Here is a 15,683-nt window from a genome sequence, read left to right as displayed (position 1 = left end):
CGGGAACCGGGTCAGACGAGAGCGCTGTGATCAGAAGGACACCGGAAGTCAGCCGGACGTCAGACGGAGGTCACCTGAGGTCAAAAGAAGTGCTGGAGGTCAGTTGAAGTTACAGGAAGTGCTGGAGGTCAGCTGAGGTCACAGAAGGTCATCTGAGGTCACAGAAGGTCAGCCGAAGGTCCACTGAGGTCACGTGAGGTGCTGAAGGTCAGCTGAGGTCACAAGAGGTCAGCCGGAGGTCATGTACGCGTCTGTGAGCGGCCACTCGGCCGGCGGCAGCAGCAAACACTACTCCAACAAGTCGCGGGCGGGCCGCCAGCCGCGCTCACTCTACCGGCGCCTGGTCAACCTGGTCACACAGTACGTGACCGGGGTCCAGTTCATATCAGGTGGGACCGGGGTCCAGTTCATATCAGGTGGGACCGGGGTCCAGTTCATATGAGGTGGGACCGGGGTCCAGTTCATATCAGGTGGGACCGGGGTCCAGTTCATATGAGGTGGGACCGGGGTCCAGTTCATATCAGGTGGGACCGGGGTCCAGTTCATATGAGGTGGGACCGGGGTCCAGTTCATATGAGGTGGGACCGGGGTCCAGTTCATATCAGGTGGGACCGGGGTCCAGTTCATATCAGGTGGGACGGGGTCCAGTTCATATGAGGTGGGACCGGGGTCCAGTTCATATGAGGTGGGACCGGGGTCCAGTTCATATCAGGTGGGACCGGGGTCCAGTTCATATCAGGTGGGACCGGGGTCCAGTTCATATGAGGTGGGACCGGGGTCCAGTTCATATGAGGTGGGACCGGGGTCCAGTTCATATCAGGTGGGACCGGGGTCCAGTTCATATCAGGTGGGACGGGGTCCAGTTCATATGAGGTGGGACGGGGTCCAGTTCATATGAGGTGGGACCGGGGTCCAGTTCATATCAGGTGGGACGGGGTCCAGTTCATATGAGGTGGGACCGGGGTCCAGTTCATATGAGGTGGGACCGGGGTCCAGTTCATATGAGGTGGGACCGGGGTCCAGTTCATATGAGGTGGGACCGGGGTCCAGTTCATATCAGGTGGGACCGGGGTCCAGTTCATATCAGGTGGGACGGGGTCCAGTTCATATGAGGTGGGCAGTCACTTACTCCGTGACTGGGATCCGGTTCATATAAGATATCTATCGGTGCCATCGAGTGTATTTTTACGCTGTATTTATTGAGTTTTCATAAGCTAGAAAGGCGCACATTGCACAATATTGATTTTTTGTTATTACTTATCGATGGCTCTAAATGTTTCCCTTTGTTTGAAGTACTAGATTATCGATGGTTCGAAATGTTGCCCCGATACCAGATGCAGTAGCTTTGTGAACGAATGGAACCATTTTTTTTTTATTTTTACACAAAGAGGTCACAATGAATAAGACTTCAGTTTATGCGGTGGTCAACGATAAATCATAGCGACAAACTAGAATAAACAAAAGCTCAATATCAACTCTATATGGTATAGTCAAGCAGTAAAATACCTTTTGGGACAATAAACGAGCGAGCGAGAGCGTAAGCCCACATATCGACACCTTTTTTTAAACCCCACATTTGTTCTCCGGTGAATTTCAGACAAGTTGGTTAGAGACCTTCAAAAAAGGTACAATCACTCGATTTTTCTCAAGTTTGTCTGTCTTGGCAGATAAAGCAATACCAGAACAGGCCTACGAACACACATATTTGATCAGGATCGGACGATTGGACACTTTTAAAAGGAGATCTTTCGTGCCTCCCGGAAATTCACGGGAGAGCAGATGTGGGGTTTAAAAAAAGGTGTCGATATGCGCTATTGCGAGGGGGTACTTTCAGCTGGCTTGTGCACGGCACCCTACTTACCGGTGATCTCTTGCGGTGTACCAAAGCTGGGCGCAATTTGGCTAGCAACTGGCCCGTTCTTGAGATATAGGAGCGCCCGGCACTCTTCACGTGCGCACGTGCACACTTCGTCCAAACTGACTTTTGCACGGTACCCTACTCGCCGTTCCCTAATCGTGTACCTAATTTGAACGCAATCGACCAAGCCATTCTCGAAATCTGGAAACGACCTCAGCACGTACGCACGTGCAGTAGCACCCCAACCGTGACACATATTCAGTGCAATCACCCCAGTAATGGGTGAGCTATTGCAATGGGAACAAACTTGACACCTCTTCTTTTTGCATTTTGCACGTGCAGCGGGGGTTACTAAGTTACTTGCATACATCAAGAATATCCGATTTTTGGTAGAATGGATGCAGCTACTATAAAAAATGCCGCAAGTCAATCGTCCCAGCGGTTCCTGAGATATAGGCCTCTCAAATGCGCTACTTCTGCAAAACAGCTTGAACTGAACACCCTTGACTTTTCCGTGGCACGTGTTCGATGGTCACCTAGATGCATCAGGAGAAGTCAATTACGGGGCAAGGCTACCCACCAAAAAATGCTGCAGGCTGATCAACCCGCTCGGTTGCTGAGATATAAGCCTCTCAAAAGCGTTACAGGCCCGGTTGGGCCGGGCGGCTCATACTGAGAATTTTCCTTTGTGTTGAAAAGACTCGTGTGTTGAAAAGCTCGCTCGTAATGAAAGCAGAAATAGTCGGTTACGCCTGATTTTTATTTAACTTTTCCCAACTAGAAAAGATGCAGGCTACAACATAAGAAATAACGCCTTGCCACGCAAAATAAATATGATCGTTCAAGCCTTCAAACATGCTCCAGCTGAGAAAGGCTATATACGATAGTTTCTAGACACCACCTGCAGGCCATCATTATCCATTTATTCTAGCTGCCGACGGCGATTTCCGTGGGTGACGTGTCACCGGCGTCGGCAGGAACGGAGCAAACAGTCTTGGCGAACTGCCGACCTCGCTGTAATTTCATACACCGCGCCAATTACAGCCTCATTTGAGAGCCTTTGTTTTAGTAGAGGACGGCATCATATCCTTCTTGGAGGCGTTCTCGGAGATCAATCTTGACGGACAAACAGATTCAGTGTTGGAAACAAGGCATTCAAATTAACGCAATTCGTCCCTCGAACCACCAAAGTGAGTCACTTGAGTCAACCCCTAGACCTTCTATTGTGTGTGCTACCCAGCGGAATTGCTGAAATTTCAGCACAACTCCTACTCCAAGCCACTCGAGGATCATCGGTATCTCATTCATCTACATTCAGTCGTTTGATTTAGGCGGATATTGCTCTTGGCTGGGTATTTGAATGGCGACGAAAGTCTCATTTATGCGGCGTCCGCGGTGCAGCTGCAGACTGCAGCAGCCTGCCCTGCTCAATAGGAGGTTCTGTGAGCGAACGATCGTGCCACCGCGGGCCCGCGCCTCTCGCCCGCGCACTGTGTATTTCCAAAGTGTCATTCACGGAGGGGGCTGTAAATAACGGATGGCTGCAGACTGGCTCATCCACTAACGGCCTGTCCGTGTGCACATCCCCGAGTAAACATACACACACCTCCGCAGCCACACACTCTGACAGGTCACATCCCCCACACACATACACCGAGACAGACTGCAAACACGTTATGCATGCAACTGAATGAAATTGGAAAGTCATCGGAACCAAACCACGATTTAACGAGTGAGCTATTTATGTATACTGAATCTGATCACACTGGATAGTCTGCCAGCTGTTTGAGGCTCTGCCTGTCTGTCTGTCTGTACTCTGTCTATCTGTGTCGCCTATGTACCAGCTGCGTGTGTGTGTCTGTGTGCCCGGACAGACTCTGATCTGGAGGAGTTTAGCACGGAGCGCCGCTACAAACCCCAGGACGTCACCACGCTGTCCACCCACACGCATTTTTCGCCGCACGAGGTGAAACGCATCTACCGCGGCTTCAAGGTCGAGTGCCCCATGGGCGTCGTCGGAGAGGAGGACTTCAAGGATATCTACTCGCGCTTCTTTCCAAGACAAGGTAAAAGACATGTTCGTTGTAGGTACGCATATTATACATAGTAGGTACATACACTTCATTTTGTTAGACTTTGGGGTGTTTGAGGTGGATTACGTACTTGTTATCTGATTAAAGCACCTAGTCTTAGATAATAGCGTCTACTACGCACAATAAAGCTAAGCCGATGGGCATTTGACCTTCGGCGTGAATAGCAGTCAGCTTCAAGTGTCTTTTGATTCCCCCATTCGCTACCTTAACTGCAAATTGGCGAATGTTTTGCTGGCGGAAGAAGATCATCACTATGCAACATATGGTCTCAAACGAGGCAAGAGTCTGCTTTTGCGGGTGCCAATGCTAGGTAGGATGCTTATTACAGGCGAATCACTCTCTTTTCAGCCAATACAAGCCTATACGCACATTACGTTTTCAAGACATTTGATGTGGATTCTACAGATCCTGTTATAAATTTTGAGGTAAGACAGTGGCGGCATTTGCCTACTATGCATTTCAGACCCCATGAGACCCTACTTTTCGGCGATAATTTCTTCAATTTTTGTCCAATTAGCTTGAAATTTTGGCAAACGATATTTCAGCTCAAGCGCCAATTTTTGTCAATATGGTCTCTTAACAAAATATCAAAATTTAGAGCACTTGTCGTTGGCTCGTAATGCTAATCAGTTTTTGCACCCGGATAGAGGCTCGCTCGCTACCGCACCGGATTGGATAGGAGCGCTGGCCAATCACGTTGCGCCGGGCCCAACTAAACTCCGCCCACTGGCCGTGACCGGGATGGGTCTATGCCGCTTCAGTCGGTGTCAGCACCGCGGAGAGGTCGGAGCGGGACCACATACTGGAGACAAGTGGAAGCTGGCAAAGTTGTTTCGGGACGAAAGCCAAAAAAAATATCTGTTTGAGGGCATTTGGTATCCTCTTCACCTTATTTTGGTATTTAAACATCGAACCAGCTCAGAATATTCAGAATGATCAAAATCAAGGTAGGATCTATTGGAACGGAACCGGCCCTATGAAGGAAAGAGGGATAGACTCTTGGACTCTGAACATTTATTTAAGCCGGAGTTGCACCTATCTCATCGTCAGGTTGGGTCAGGTCACTACCCGATTACCTAGAAGATCATGTGTAAGCCTGTGCTTAACCCAAAAATATTGATATATTTGGCAGTGCCAATAAATGTTTCTGAGGAAGGCGCAGAAAGCAACATAGTAGGATGAAGAGTCTCGGGCACGGCCGATTGCCTGGGGCATTGCTCCAGCGAAACGACCGTATTCGTGATTCGTGAAGCGGTGCGGGGTGCCGGGTGGGGCAGAAGCGTAATGTGTCGTATGGTAGAAATGGCCTTTATCGCGGTATCATGTGTGTGTTATATTGTTAAGACGTGCACAAAAAGAAATAGCAATGTGGCAGGCGGACATTGGGCACTACACGAGAACGATCATCAATAAACTCGTATCTTTTTTGTAAAACTTAAGTAACAGTAGGTATGTCCTCAATGGTGAGTAAACTATCTCTAGGCTTTTACATTTCATGTTTGCATTTCAACACACAAGCTCTGGGGGCAAAGTTAGTCTGGCGACCTCCTCAACCTAAGTCGATGATCAAATGGATTAGTCCTGAAGGTGTTCAATGCTTAGTTGCACCGGGATGATATAAATCGATCACGCCGGCATACATTCCTAATCAAATTTCATATATCAAACACATAAATTGCATCATGTTAATGGTGATTCTGTTTTGCAATTTTGACGTAGTCTGACGCGATAGGTACATAATCTTACGCAATCATTTGAAATCAACAGCGTCTTTTATGCGCGTTTTTCACAAGCCCCGAATCTTGTGTGGAAATATAATTTTTTGTGACTGAACAAGGTGTGCGTACATTTGTGATAGACACAATTAGTCGAGGGCTTCAGCTGGTGCGTTACTTATGCGCGCTATTTAGCTCATTCGATGAAATTACGGCTGCAACGCCAACTGCACGGCAGCTACGGTCCATGCGAGCCGCCCCGGTGCGACAGCTACTGCCCCGCCCGCTCCACGCAGTCGACTGACCGGCCAAGGTCACTACCCCGTCCGCCGGGAGGGCGGAGCTTAATGGTCACGTGTTTGTGACGTCACACCTACGCACGGATAGCCTCTACTCCACTGACGGATTTACGGAGCCGATTTTAACATTACGAGGCAACGACAAGTACCCTAAAATTTGATATTTTGTTAAGAGACCATATTGGCGAAAATTGGCGCTTGAGCTGAAATGTGCATTGTGAAAATTTGAAGCAAATTGGACAAATATTGAACAAATTATCGCCAAAAATTAGGGTCTCATGGGGTCTGAAATGCATAGTAATTGCTTACTAACATTTTCTAGTTAGTTTTATTTCGTTTTTCACTTTAATTCTTGATTATTGCAGCCGAATATGATGGCAATTGACAATCCGAGACTCTGCTCGTCGCAAAGTACAGCGGTGCAGTATCTGTTCAGGCGCTCAGCGCGCGCGCCATCTAGGGACAGTTGTGTAAGCTCTGTGTCCGGACGGCAGACGCCTGCGTGGTATACTGACCCGCATGACACGCGGGCACTGCGGCCCAGCATACCCGCTTACTAGCTGAGCCATTTGTGTATGAGAAGGAATAATATTGGCTACAGCTTGGCTTTGGCGAGCGGGCTGTCCGGACGAAGATGTTTCGCTTCACTTAGAACTGAGAATGCTTAGGAACCGAAATATTCATCCCGAATAGCGACCACTTACATATTTGCCATATCTTTCGGATGGTCAATGAATAATGGTTATTTGCCCCGGTCTCAATGCTTTTGCTCACATTTTTGTTTCACTCGTGGCGATGTTGACTAGAGATGTCACTTGGACACCTCACTCTTACTATATCAAGCCTAATGTTTTGAAACCTAGTTATTTAGTTGGCCTCATGAGTCCTCACTTCAGTGTGTAAGTAATGGTCCCAGGCCCGAGATCTATGATAAGCTGATGATAAATAATCAGTAATCATATTCAGTTCTGAAGTCTGAACATATTATCTTTGACAGCGATCCGTTCCAAATGAGTTCCTCAGGTGCCAGGTGGTCGTCGTAGCTGTGTCGCGGCCGTGTCTCTCTTGTTATAAGTACCTACGGTACAGCATCTTGCAGTGGTCTGTCCGCAGGAGTTCCTCAAGTGGTTGTTGCGGCACAGTACAAACTCTGACAGTTTTCGGTCCATCCCGCAGGAGTTCCTCAAGTGGCTGTCGCGGCTGTTGCACGGCACAGTACAGTCTCTGACAGTGACCTGTCCCGCAGGAGTTCCTCAAGTGGCTGTCGCGGCTGTGTCGCGGCACAGCACAGTCTCTGACGGTGGTCTGTCCGCAGGAGTTCCTCAAGTGGCTGTCGTGGTTGTGTCGCGGTACAGTACAGCCTCTGACAGTGACCTGTCCCTCAGGAGTTCCTCAAGTGGCTGTCGCGGCTGTGACACAGTACAGCCTCTGACAGTGACCTGTCCCGCAGGAGTTCCTCAAGTGGCTGTCGCGGCTGTGTCGCGGTACAGTACAGTCTCTGACAGTGACCTGTCCTCAGGAGTTTCTCAAGTGGCTGTCTCGGCTGTGTCGCGGCACAGTACAGTCTCTGACAGTGACCTGTCCGCAGGAGTTCCTCAAGTGGCTGTCGCGGCTGTGTCGTGGCACGGTGGAGGAGAAGCTGCGCTGGATGTTCCGGCTCTACGACATCAATAACGACGGCCGGATCACGCGCGGCGAGATGACCTCGGTCTTCATCAGCATCTACGCCCTGCTGGGCGGCGTCAGCCTGACCATGCTGCAGGAGGACTCGGTCGTCTCCAGCAAAGTCGACCAGGCCTTCCAGGTCAGAGCTACCGTCAAAGAACACTCTCTGGCGCTGAATACTATTGTTTATAACGCTCAAACGTATTTATAAACTAAAGATGGCCGGCCCGGGGGTAACGTCGATCAGCGTGGCTAGTGGCGTGGTTTTCACTACCTGCCTCTCAAACTCCGGAAAGTTACGAAAAGAAAAGCACCACCTAGCGAAAGGTTGCAATGCGACGACTCTTACAAACCTAAAAGGGTTTGACCTAAGCTTAGTTTAGGCACAAGGTCAGAGATCAAAGACCGAAGGTCAAAACCAGTCTTTGTGTAGTGATTTCAAGCTTCAGGTAAGTACTCGTATGTTCAGGAAGATAGCAGGACTCACAAAATTGAACAAAACTGCCTAGAAACCAAAGGATGGCTTCTGGGGAGTTCGAAGATGTGCTCCATGTTTGAGTGTATGGTCAAGACCGTTGTAGAGATGATTGATGTTGATGTCAAAGTTTGCACTCTTTTTGTCGATGTCGATTTGTCACCTATACCAAATTCCAGATAAAAAGATGCGCGCATTAATGCCTGATGTTACTGATATGTTCACTGTTACGATCGCTTTTGACTAATATTTATTCTTCAATGCAAAATCAAAACTTATATCGGAATCCTTCGCCAAACATTGTGACCAAAAATTTTCCAAAGGCTATGATAGGTTGGTCGCAAAAGACGTCAGAGTGACGTCATTTCTGCCATTTTCGACCCAAAAAAGGTTTCGCGGGAAGAACTGTCAGACCTACAGCTTTAGAGATATAGAAAAATGTTTCAGACATAAAAGGTTAAGAATCAAGAGGGCTACAAAACCGCTATCTCGGATTTTTGGAACTTTTGGATTTTGACCCTCAAAATCAAAAAATAGATTTTTCGAATATAATAGCCGAAAAAAAAAATGAATTTCGAAAAAACGGAAGATATGTGATAGTCCCTACCGCCTTCTATCTACATACCAAATTTGAGATCGATACCTCTTTTTTGGCCAAGTTATAGCGAAAAAACTGTTCAAAGTTGATGACTTCAAATTTTCAACTCAATTTTTTAGCAATTCTAGACCTCGCAGCGCACAATAAAGACCACCATTAGACTCCCCGTGACGAGCTGCATCGAATCAATACGTATTTTATGCAACACTAACAACTTTGAAATTTGACCTTTTTTGACCTAACCTTGACCTGACCTTGACTTGACCTCCACCAGAAAGTGACCTAAACCGTACCTGATGGTCTTATAACCAATACCATTGAGTTGGAAATGAAAAACTGGCCATAAAACATGCATCGCACAACCTTAGTAAAGTTGGGTTCATGTGGTGACCCTTGGTGACCTGATCTGTGACCTGACCTGGTATGACCAGTGACCTCTAATAGCAACAAATGTGCTAGACAACTGACGCTTTATCGCTGATTTTCGAAAAAAAAGTGTTTTACTCGGTGTTATAGCGCTTTCCCTAGAAGACCCGTGAATGGTGAAACATTTTATCTTTGACCTGACCTGTGACGTCATCGGTGACAGGCACGTATCCAGGATTTCGCTCAGGGAGGGGCGACAGCCAAGAAGGGGCCCGTGGGTCAGCTCAAAGGGGCCCCACAGAGACCGTCTATCCTGGTGTGAAAAATTGAGAATGTAAAAAAACAGTGAATTTACGATAGAATTCGCCATATCCAATTTTTTGTATACCAGAGGCCAGTTTTACCAACAGAAAAATAGCCGCATGCCGGAATTTTTTGCCTAAAGACCGCTTTGACCTGACCTTAAAAATGATTGAGGCATTTCTGACATTATTTTTTACGCTTTTTCGATTGTCGCTTACTGCGTGTCACTACGTGGCCCAGGAGCCAAGTTAGATGGGAGCGTGACCCCCCCCCCCCTCCCCAGCACAACAAGGAAAACTCAGGCCACAAGCACGGCGCGGGTTAACATAACATGAGTTACCTATTAATCTTGTATTACCTCTTTGCACCCCACTAACATTGGCAGACGATGCTTTTCAGACTCATTTCCATATATTTATAACATTGTACCTATATTCCTCTGCCTCATAACACCATGGGGCACAGCACCATTAACCCGCGCCCTGGTGGGGTCTGTTTATAACGCGACCTGGTGGGGGGGGGGGGCTATTTTTTGCCCCCCCCCCTCGTATCTCCGAAACTATTGGACGGATCCGCAAAATTCAAACGGCGTTCGAAAGGCCTGTCAAATTTGTCTAGAGAAACCAAATTTAATTGACCTCGGGGTCACCGATGACGTCACAGGTCAGGTCAAAGATGACATGTTTCACCGTTCACGGGTCATCTAGGGAATGCGTTATAACACCGAAGAAAACGCATTTTGTCGAGAATCAGCGATAGGGCGTCAGTTGCCTAGTAGATATGTTGCTATTAGAGGTCACTGACAATACCAGGTCAGGTCACAGGTCAGGTCACCAAGGGTCACAGGTCAGGTCACATGAGCCCAACTTTACTAAGGTTGTGTGATGCATGTTTTATGGCCAATTTTTCATTTCCAACTCAATGGTGTTGGTTATAAGACTATCAGGTATGGCTTAGGTCACTTTCTGGTGAAGTTCAGGTCAAGCTCAGGTCAAGGTCAGACCAAAAAAGGTCAAATTTTAAAGTTGATAGTTTTGCATTAAATGGGTATTGATTCGATGCAGCTCGTCACGGGGAGTCTAATGGTGGTCTTTGTTTTGCGCTACGGGGTCTAGAATTGCTAAAAATTGAGTTTGAAAATTTGACGTCATCAATTTTGAACAGTTTTTTCGCTGTAACTTCGCCAAAAAAAGAGGTATCAATCTAAAATTTGGTATGTGGATGGAAGGCGGTAAGGACTATCACATATATTCCGGTTTTTGCGAAATTCAAAAAACTTTTTGGATTTTTCGATGATTATATTCAAAAAAGTTATTTTTTGATTTTTGGGGGTCAAAATCCAAACATTTGAAAAATCCGAGATGGCAGTTTTGTAGCCCTGTCAATTTTACAGCTTTTATGTCATTATCATTTTTCTGTATTTGCAAAGCTATAGGCCTGACAGCTCTTCCCACGAAACCCTTTTTTTGGTCGAAAACGGCAGAACATGACGTCACTCTGACGTCATTTCCGGCCAACCAATCATAGCCTTTGGAAAAATTTTTGGTCACAATGTGTAAAATTAATGTCCGGGAGGGTACTGAAAGTTTGGTGACGATCGGCGCAGCGGTTCTGGAGATATATCGAAAAGTCTAGAGGGGGGCAAAAAATAGCCCCCCCCCCCACCAGGTCGCGGGTTAAAACATATTTGGTCCTATACACAAACATAAACAGTTAAAGGAAAAGGGCCACCTTTAACATGGGGATTGAAACTGAGATAGCCATCTTGTAGCCCGTGTCCGAAAACCTATCTGTCTTCCTTCTTACGGCCGATTTCGGCCTCCATTCGTAGTTATCGGCAATTTTAAAAGAAAATACGCCAGGAATGCGTCCTTATCCAAGGAATGCGTTCTTATCCGACAATACAGCCACCCGCGGCGAGGCTTTGGTTTTTTACCAATCAGCTCCAACCAGCTCAGCTTTAACCAATCAGCTTATCTGACACAATCCGACGAGTCTGTCTTCTGAACGCTGATTGGCTTGAGTGTGACGTCATCGCTATGCCATCATACAGTAGGTGCCGTAGAGAGTATCAACATAGTACCAATATGTTAAATAGTTTTAAATACTTTTTCGCGAATTGTGCACTTCTGGCACCAGTTTTAAAAAGAAAATGAAAAATAATAATGTCAAAATGAAAAACAACGATATCTTCATATTTCACGAAGGTGGCCCTTTTCCTTTAACACCTTCCTTCACGCATTGTTGCATTTGCGTGGCCCGTCTGGCCAAGCCGGGACGGGGCTAACGGGCCAAACGCCCCGGCCCGGGGAGAGCTGGGGTATACCTCCCGGCTCCCCGGCCGGGGGGGATTTGGGCTGCATTGTTCACCCATTCATCCATTGTGTTGTGTTGCTCACGCTAACATATTACTCATTCTTGTCAGTTCAACTATGAAATCAGTTCAATGAGCAGCTCAAATAAAAAACATGCGAATTTGAGACTACGTTCTGTACAGAATGCTCTGTGAACTATGGAGCTGATTTTGTTTGGAGAACAGGAGCAGTCCCACGTCGGGTCAGTCGAAAGGGGCCCTTCATCGGCTGTTGCCTGCTCCTCGGACCCGATGGCCTTGGCAAGGCCTTCTCAGCGGGCCCTTCCGTTTTTGGGGCCCAGCCGGGACAAGCTGTTCCTGAGACTGCAGGCCCGGAAGCGCATATCTGGGCCCGTTTTCTTGGTAGGTACTAGGTACAGGTCTCGCGGGTTTTAGCGGTAGGTTTTGTACCTAGAAAATTTAGTGTACTTCACTCTTCAGGCTATATCTTCGTCGTCTTAAGCTTTTAAGTGTTGAAGATGCGATCGACTTGTTGGGTAGCAAGCCGGCCATAAAGTGCAAAACCTACCGCTTAATCTCGCGAGACCTGTACATTGCCGAGGTCAAGGGCCCATTACTCAAGCTCAAAAGCCTGGTTCAAGGCCTTCTGTGCGCGGACTTTTCCGCTTTTTTGAGACATCCTGGGTCCCAGGTTTTCATTGGCTTGGCCCGGTCCGCTTTTGGGGCCCGTCCCGTATGGGCCCACGGGGCCCTTTTTTGGACCCGAAAGCCTGGACAAGATCTTCTCAGCGGGCCCTTCCACTTCTAGGGCCCAGACAGGCAAAGATGTCCCAGTGACTGGCCCCGGAAGATTTTTTTTTCGGATCCGGTTTCCATAACTTTTCCAGGGCCAATTAGCTCAAAAGTGGGACCTTCGGGCCCGATAAGGATTTGGGGTCCAAAACTGATAAGGTTTGGGCCCGGCAGGGCTAAAGGGGCCCTTCCTCAAGCCTGAAGACACGGCCATATCCTTCTGAACGGGTCCTTCCGCTTTTGGGGCCCTGCCGGGCTCCAAATTGGCACTTTTGGGCACTTTTGGGCTCTGCCCAAAAGTGGGACCGAAGGGCCCAGTTACGGACCCGTTTGTGGCCCGGCAGGGCCCCAGGGGCCCTTCCTCAAGCCTGAAGACACGGCCATATCCTTCTGAACAGGCCCTTTCGCTTTTTGGCCCTGCCGGCCCCAAACTGTCCCTGGCTAGGCCCAAAAGCGGGCCCTTCGGGCCCGCTTTCGGGCTGCCTAGCGGGCCCTGCCGGGCCCGCTTTTGGGGCCCGGCAGGGCCCGGGGGGGGGGGGGGCGACCGCCCCCGTCGCCCCCCCCCCTTGGATACGTCCCTGATCGGTGACCCCGAGGTCAACGAAATTCGGTTCGACAAATTTGACAGGGCTATCGAACGCCGTTTGAATTTTCTGGATCCGTTCAGTAGTTTCGGAGATACGGGGGGAGGGGGGCAAAAAATGCCCCCCCCCCCCACCGCGAGGAAGGTGGCCGGGAGGCCCACCGCCTGCCGGGTTAATTATGAATACGCTGTCCCACGTTTTTACTCTGACTCTGGCGACAGGCATGGTTGACACCTCTACATTTAACCCTCGCCGGACCTATTGGTTTTCTACATACGCGCCGGCCGAGGGGGGGGGGGGGCGGGTACGACCCCCCCTCGCCGTTTCGCCCCTGGTGGAGCTAGCGCGTCGCGGAAAAAACGAGCGTGTGCGCCGTTACGAGACGCAGAGATTGGTACCCGATTTTAAGGTCCTAGGTCAACCGGTGACCTCTGAGGTCAGGTCAAGTGCCCCAAGGTACGGTTTAGTTTTTGGTGAATAACTTCGCAAAAAACGGCCGCAGAGCGCCGATTTTGGCAGCATCGTGTTTGTCTCGCTTGGGCGCGTCGAATGATATACTTTTTGTCCGGGTCAGGTCAACTTGGGGTGTTGACCTCAGGTCAAGGTCAGGTCAGCACCCCCAGGTCACGAAGTTGGTCGAAAGAGGTCATGTCGCATATCATTCGATTCGGCAGGTCTTCCTGAGTCCATTGGTGACTTTCCCGACTCGCTAGCTCAATTTGATCAAGAGTTATTGACGAAAAACTAATATGACCTTGATGACGTCATAAATGACGTCACGCAAGGTCAACATTGCAAAAGTGACGCATCTAACCTTGCAAGGAGTGCATCAAATCACGATTCTGTGTGCTTGAGATAGTTGGAGATCGTTCCCGGCGCCAGAATAGCAGTTTTCATTTTTCCCCATTGACTTATAATGGTGAGGTCACGAAAATGACCTGACCTCATATGACCTTTAGGAAAAATCCGAGATATACAAGTTGTGGGACTCATAATGGATACTAGATCCTGCAAGTTTCATTTCCCTGTGACATCTCCTCTGGCAGTGAGGGCGTTGCGAAGTTGCGACATCTGAAGACCGTGCAGAGGTTCACTTATGACGTCATAGGTCAGTGACCTGACCTGACCCAAAAATATGGTTGGTGTCAAAAGATGCGGCTTGGATCAAAGGTCAGGTATGCCAAGTTTCAGCTCTCTATCGCCAGCGTGTTCGGAGCTATCGCGAAAAAACCCTATGGGGGGGGCGGCACCCGCCCCCCCCCCCCTCGGCCGGCGAGGGTTAAGAATCGCTGAATGTGCACACCTACACATGCTTTAGCCAAATGTGCTGCATCGAATTGCAACAAATAAAACTCACTGATCAGTTGCTAGCCAGCTACAGCCGTATTTTCTGACGTGTTTGCGACCCTTGCCGACGATATGGAGGGTGTTTTATTTCACGTTTCTCGTGTATCTGACAAGCAGAATGCAATAAAAGTGTATTGTTAAGTGAGCTCGAGATGCATCTGTCCGACTCGCATGTATGATTTGTTGTATCATATACGATAAACATGTAGGGAACTGTAGGTTTTAGGAATAAATGGGTTTCATGCCACATGTTAGCTATAGTGCATAGGTAAAAAGTGAAGAAGAGAGAAACACATTCTAAACAAGTTCGCAAATGTGCCCCGTCTAATATAAAATACTGTTTTTAATTTCATATTTCTAGATGCAAACCTTAAACAATTATCCTGAAATGACCAAATAAAAGGCGGACCAAAATGAGACAAAGGGCTTTTTGCTGATTATGGTCGGTATTGTATGATCTACTGAGCTAATACGACTGAATGTTTTCAGAAGCTGACCTGAAAGAACTGTCTGCTCTACTGGCTGACTCGGGTGAATGCTTTCAGAGGCTGACCTGAAAGAGATGTCTGATCTGCTGGCTAACTCGAGTAAATGCTTTCAGAGGCTGGACCTGAACAACGACGGCGTGGTGACGATGGACGAGTTTCTGGACGCGTGCTCGGCCGACCCGGCCACGCTGCAGTCGCTCGCCCACCTATCCACCACACTCTGAGGAGGCGGGGCGGCGGCGGCGGGCCGCCCCGGGCGACAGCCAGGGCGGCGGCGGGCCCCTCCAGCCGACAGCCAGGGCGGTGGCGGCCCCCTCCAGCCGACAGCAAGGGCGGTGGCGGGCCGGCCGGTCAGCCGGGATAGCGGCCCTCGGGGCCGGGTGGGCGCTGTACTCCGAATGACTTCACAGCAGCGGCGGCCGGCTGGGCTGCCCGACACGAAGTACTGCGGCGCAGTATCCGTTCAGGCGCTCGACGCGCGCGCTATCTAGTGACAGTTGTGTAAGCTCTGTGTCCGGACGACAGACGCCTGCGCGGTATACTGACCCGCATGACACGGCTCTGTCCTCGGCATAGTCTGAGGACAGAGCTGCACCACTCGAACCCGGCGGGGACCGGGACGACCGCAGGTGATCGCAGCGCTCGTGCGGTACACACCGCCAGGGTGCGGCGGCGGGTGTGTCTCCATCCTCCGCCCGGCAGCGGTCCTCAGAGCCAACTCGTGTTAATGTTGTGACATTGTGTGCGCGCGCGCCGGGAGCCGTCGTGTCATTGTAACCGTGCGCT

At 49.2% G+C, this 15,683-nt stretch overlaps 1 protein-coding gene across 1 annotated transcript; it reads left to right on the top strand.

Moving 5' to 3' along the window:
* Positions 1-211: 211 nt before the first annotated feature.
* LOC122383805 (Kv channel-interacting protein 1-like) lies at positions 212-15,191 on the top strand. The gene is made up of 5 exons (XM_043370613.1): positions 212-389; positions 3,733-3,924; positions 4,300-4,376; positions 7,554-7,769; positions 15,011-15,191. The coding sequence occupies exons 1-5, from the start codon at positions 242-244 to the stop codon at positions 15,119-15,121; spliced, it is 744 nt and encodes a 247-aa protein (XP_043226548.1). The 5' UTR covers positions 212-241; the 3' UTR covers positions 15,122-15,191.
* Positions 15,192-15,683: the final 492 nt, after the last annotated feature.

The sequence above is a fragment of the Amphibalanus amphitrite genome, unplaced genomic scaffold (genome assembly GCF_019059575.1).
Source record: "Amphibalanus amphitrite isolate SeventyFive unplaced genomic scaffold, NRLGWU_Aamphi_draft 000001F_arrow, whole genome shotgun sequence".
NCBI classification, from domain to species: domain Eukaryota; kingdom Metazoa; phylum Arthropoda; class Thecostraca; order Balanomorpha; family Balanidae; genus Amphibalanus; species Amphibalanus amphitrite.
The sequence above is the reverse complement of the archived record's forward strand: the minus strand, read 5'-3'. Positions and strand labels throughout refer to the sequence as shown.